At 38.7% G+C, this 5,645-nt stretch overlaps 1 protein-coding gene across 1 annotated transcript; it reads right to left on the bottom strand.

The window, feature by feature from the left end:
- Positions 1 to 420: 420 nt before the first annotated feature.
- Positions 421 to 1,035, bottom strand: LOC138887005 (uncharacterized). Its single transcript, XM_070168712.1, has one exon. The coding sequence runs from the start codon at positions 1,033 to 1,035 to the stop codon at positions 421 to 423; it is 615 nt and encodes a 204-aa protein (XP_070024813.1).
- Positions 1,036 to 5,645: the final 4,610 nt, after the last annotated feature.

Genomic DNA, 5,645 nt, shown 5'->3' with positions numbered 1-5,645 from the left:
GTTCGTTTACAAAGTCATTCTTCGTTGTTAAAATAATACGAGAAGTTATCATAGATGAATCAGGTGAAAATGAATGCAATTCAGGATACGTTACACTAAACAATGCATCTAAGGATTCTTCTTCGGTCGTAAAAAGAATAACAAAGGAATCAGGAATCTCTATTTTGTCTTCACAGTTAGTTCTTTCTGTTCCATTTCCAATTCGGAGTAAATATTCACAAAAAGAAGGATCTGTTCTTGCGCACATATTTTCATATAGGTACAATGTTTCAAGTTTATTCCAAATTTTAGAATACAATAAGCTTTCGTGAATAAAATCTTCTTTTTTTCCATTTTGAATAACTGGTAGAGTTTGCTTAAAGTCACCTCCAAATATAACAACTTTACCACCGAACATTGTATCGGTGTCCATAATATCTCTCAGAAGTGCATCAAGAGCTTCAACATATTCTTTTTTGCCATTGATGCCTCATCCCATACAATTGATTTTGCATCTCTAATTAAACGTGCAACTGAATTTTGTTTACTAATGTTGCAACAAAAATTATCATCTATAACAATAGGAATTTTGAACCGTGAGTGAGCAGTCCGTCCTCCTGGAAGGATAGAAGCTGCCACACTAGAAGTTGCAGTTGCTAAAGCTATAAATTCTTGAGACCGGATAGTTGCCAATAGTGCACAGTATAAAAAAGTTTTACCAGTTCCTTCAGGACCGTCAATGAAGAAAGCTCCTTGTTTTCCAGAGAATACTCTATTAATTATTGTATTATATGCGTGTAATTTTTGAACATTCAATCTCTTCGGTAAGAGCAAGTCTTGTTCACTAACAAATATATTTCTTTCAAAATGAACATCCTTTGCATCCTTTGCAATTTCAGAAGGTCTAATCTTCTCTAGCATAAGCTTATACTCATTTATGTCATGTCCCATAGAGTACAAAATATCATTGATATGGCTTAAAACCTTGTGCCGAACAACTTTTTCTTCAAAATTAGAGAAATATTTAAAGTCTTCGAACATTGAATCTTCAAACATTTCCTATAATATTTTTGGATTAGCAGGATTGCAATATACTAACAATGTCTCAAATAAACGTCTCAAGCTATATGGCATTTGATAGCTTACAGCCTCCGACATACATTCAATCAAACTGTTGTTACATTATAATAATCCTCTTTTTTTCTGCCGATTCTCTAAATGTACTACAGGGTACCTCGTTAACGGTGCGAAGATCTTCATATGATTTAGGTCCTCTCACGTTCATCAATAATAACCTAAGATAATACCTCTCTCCTTCTGTTAGGTGACATGTTACAACACGTCCGATTATGTTACGTTTTTGGCGACGTGTCCACGTTATATATCCTGGAGACTATACAAAATGTTCCGAAAATTCCTTATACAATAATTGCATAGCTATGCATGTTCATCATTTGCATTCATAGCAAAAAATTCAATCAACATTGTTTTTCTAATCATCGGATTATTTAGAATTCTATTAACAGTTTCACTACTTTTAAAAGAAACAAATTGTTGCCCTTCTAAATATAATTGAAGATGACAAACACTCGGAGTCATTTCACTAATAGGAAAACCAAATAAACGCCATGCCGCTTTAGGAGGTGTGCAACGACCCGACCGGGCGTTTTGAGCTTTTGCACTTTGCTCGTAGTTTCGGGGCATGACTTGCCCCGTGTGATGAATTATGACTTATGTAAATAGTTGGTTTTGGTTTTTAGGGTAATCAGAATGAATTTGGAAGAACAATTCTCAGTTTGAAGTTTGAAATTTGAAAAGTTTGACCAAGATTTGACTTGTTGGTATATGATCTCGGATCGGAATTTTTATGATTTGGTTATCTCCATTAGGTGATTTGGGACTTAGGAGCGTGATCGGAATGCATTTTAGAAGTCCGTGGAAGGTTTAGGCTTGAATTGGCAAAAAATGAGATTTTGGCATTTTCCGGTTGATAGGTGCGATTTTGATATAGGGGTTGGAATGAAATTTCAGAAGTTGCAACAACTCCGTTGTGTCATTTGTGACGCGTGTGCAAAATTTCAAGTCATTCGGACATGGATTGGTTGGGGTTTTGATCAAAAGCGTAATTCGGAAGATTTTGGAATTCTTAGGCTTGAATTCGATGCAAATTTGGTGTTTTAATGTTGTTTTGAGCATTCTGAAGGTTGGAACAAGTTTGAATGATGTTATGGGATATGTTGTCATGTTTGGTTGAGGTCCCGAGGGCCTCGAGTGAGTTTCAGGTGGTCTATCGGGCCATTTCATGTTTTGAAAAGTTCCAGAAATTGCTGATCAGTGCTGCAGAGAAAATGGCCTTCGCGTTCGCGAGTAGGCCCTCGCGTTCGCGAAGGGTTAGCTGGTGAAGGCTGGAAATTTAGCCTTCATGTTTGCGAGGTAGGCTCCGCGTTCGCAAAGGGGCTGTGTGATTAGTCATCGCGTTCGCGTGAAGTGGACTGCGTTCGCGTAAGAGGAATCGGGCAGCTGAGCTTCAGGGTGTTTATTCATCGCATTCGCGAGAGAGGTTACGCGATCGCGAAGGGTTAGCCTGTGGAAGCATCGCGTTCGCGAGTGGCAAGACGCGATTGCGAAGAAGGATTTTTGGTCAAAGCTTGATTGTGCTTCGCAAATACGAGGGTTTGACCGCGTTCGCGAAGAAGGTTTTTGATGCCCGGGTAGAATGTTTAAAATTGTCCGCTATTTTGTGGCTAGCTTTCACTATTTTGGGCGATTTTGGAGCTTTTAGAGAGGATTTGAAGAGGGATTCAAGAGATAACACTTGGAGGTAAGATTTTTGAACTCAATACTCAATTCTTGTGTGAATTCTACCTAATTAATCATGGAAATTAAGCCAAAAATTAAGGAATTAGGGCTTGTATTTGGAGAGTGTAAATTGGGGATTTGAAGGGGCAATTGAGGTCTGATTTTGATGTTCTCTGTTTAGACTCGTGAGAGGATAAGGAACCTATTAATGTAATCTGCGCATTGCAGCGGTTACTATATGGTACTTATTGAGTGTGGGTGCTGAGTGTGAGTGCTGACTGATGAGAGTTGAGTCTCGAGTGACTGATAGGCTTGCCGAGGGGCTGTATACATATATGAGTGATGCTTTGCCCGAGGGGCTTTTTTTTTATGTAATTGCTATTTTCACTCCTCTTTATGCTGAGCCTCTGTTGAAAATATTGAACAAATACTTGTAAACTACTTTCATTTAAGCTGGAGTTTTTAAGAGATATTCAGTATTTAATCACTGATTTGACTTTGTTATTTTCACTAAGATTTTTATGTTATGAGGTGTTTATGATTCCTGTTTTGCCCGATGGGCTGTTTACGAACTAGGTTTTGCCCGAGGGGCCGATTATGGTTTTCATCTCTTTTATTATAAATGGTATTGAACCCCTACTGAAACTGTTGGAAAGCATTTTTAAATGATTTTTACCCAAAAGATGGATTTTAAATGAGACAATAGACTCGTATTCTGATTTGAAAGGCCTGTTGTGCTATTTGAGTTTATCATAAATATGGATTCACCGTTTCCTACTGCTTAGTCTTTATTTACTCTTATTACTTACTGGGTTGGAGTACTCACATTACTCCCTGCACCTTGTGTGTAGATTCAAGTATTTCGGAACCAGGTAACGGGTGTTGATTGCTCGGAGGCGGAGTCGTCGGAGTTAGCAAGGCTGCTGCACGACGTTCGCACCATTGTTTTCCTTCCTCATTTTTCATTACTGTATTTAGTGCATTTTTAACTCTTGTTGTATTCAGACCTTGGTAGATGCTCATGACTAGGGACACCCCAATGTCGGGTTTGTGTAATTATTCTGCACTTTTCTATTGCGTTTTAATATGAGATTATTGGTTTATAAATAGTATAAAAACAACTTTTATTGAAAAATGGTTGATTCGAGAGTTGTGTCGGCTGGCCTAGTTTCACGATAGGTGCCATCACGACCGGATCAATTTTTTTGGGTCGTGGCAAGTTGGTATTGGATCCTAGGTTAGATAGGTCTCATGAGTTATGAGCAGGTTTAGTAGAGTCTCGCGGATCGTTACGGAGACGTCTCTATTTATCCTCGAGAGGCTGCAGAACCTTTAGGGAAAATTTCACATTCTTGAAATGTTATCGTGCGTCCTTGATTCAGCTTGAAAAGTAACTCTTTGAATTCCTTCCACGCGTTTGTATGCGCACATGAGCACTCGGTATCCGATGTGCATTAATGGCTTGTGATTCCCTGATCAAGGGGCGAGATGTGATCTCTGTGTGTTGATGTTGGGCTAGTCTAGAAGACTTGAGGCCGGAATTTTGCCTATAGCTCGAGCCCTAAGCTGTTGATTTCGTGAGCGCGTGCTTCAGGATGTATATGTTCTGTTGTGTCCCTATTAAGGGGAATAATAACTGGATAGCTACGTGATGAGTATGTTATGACCGTGAGATGTGTTCATATGAATCGAATGAGGCGAGAAGGGTCTGCGTAGGGGCAGCAAGAAATATTAGGTACTTGATTTTCATCTTGATTTGAGGTATAGCCCTGAGTTATGGGCGTGTGAAGAATCTTTTCCTTATTCCTAGTTGTGAGTGAAGTAAATTTCATGTTGCAGTATGAGTTCAGACTCAGGAAGACTAAGTGATTGCGTAATGTTTATGACGGTGGAAGGTATGCAAAAATGTTATTTGGAGGTAAAGCAGGTGGGTTATCTCCTGCGGAGTGTTCTAAGGTTGTATGATCCTTATGTTGTCTGTTAGGAGACCTCATTTACAAGTGTAATATATGTGTTGCAGTTTAAATTTTAGGTCGCTTAAGAGAGTGGGGTTCAACTGTTACGAAAGTGAATGCGAGATTTTCATAAGATTTAAAGTACCAGGTGGTCTGTGTTTCACGAGTGTATGAAGGGTTGAATTAATCTCACTATGGTATTATGGAAGCTATAGAGTATATGCGTTATCAGTTATTGAGTGTGTTTGATCTATGGCTTCGAGCCAAGTGGGGGAGTCTGTTATTGATTAGTTGATTACGCGGTTATGTGCTATGTTGGTTCCAGTTTGAGGCATACTGGTGAATTAGTTATGGCCTACGGAGATTGAGACCGAGAATGGTTTGAGTAAAGGAAATTTTTTGACAAAGGTTGTAGTATGCTTCATAGGTGTGTGAGAATCACAGAATGTATTGAGTTGTTGTTGGTAAAGGATGCTTGGTGCATAGAGCAGGAAGTTACTTGGTTGTATTGGGATGAGGTTCCATTCTGCAGTGTCTGAAGTGCTAATGAGGCACAAGTTGTTTGGTTCTTTTGATCGGACTAATTGTGGTTTGAGTAGAGTGGATGACTCTCGAGAATGGCTCTAATGTGTTAAAAATTTTACATGTAACAATTGGGTATTTTCAAGTTGTATGTGTGGCTAGAAACTAAGTTTTTATTAGAAGATGTCAAGATTTGTGGCATTTCTATATCAATTATGGGATTCTATGTATCAGTATCAGAAAGGTAAAGGTAACAGATTTAGATTCACAGGAAGTCTCTTAGAGTAAAGTAATTTGAATGTGGTGCTTTTGGAAATATTCAAGAGAGTATTCAACGGCTTATGAGTCTTAGACGGTGTGGTTTTACGCTTGGGTCTCATGTGGTGAGTC

The sequence above is a fragment of the Nicotiana sylvestris genome, chromosome 3 (assembly GCF_000393655.2).
Source record: "Nicotiana sylvestris chromosome 3, ASM39365v2, whole genome shotgun sequence".
Classification (NCBI taxonomy): domain Eukaryota; kingdom Viridiplantae; phylum Streptophyta; class Magnoliopsida; order Solanales; family Solanaceae; genus Nicotiana; species Nicotiana sylvestris.
Note: the sequence above shows the minus strand (reverse complement) of the source record. Positions and strands in the feature narration are given on the sequence as shown.

Excerpts from the sequence above, each read along its gene's own strand:
- LOC138887005 (XM_070168712.1), bottom strand. The coding sequence starts at position 1,035 with ATGTTTGAAGATTCAATGTTCGAAGACTTTAAATATTTCTCTAATTTT.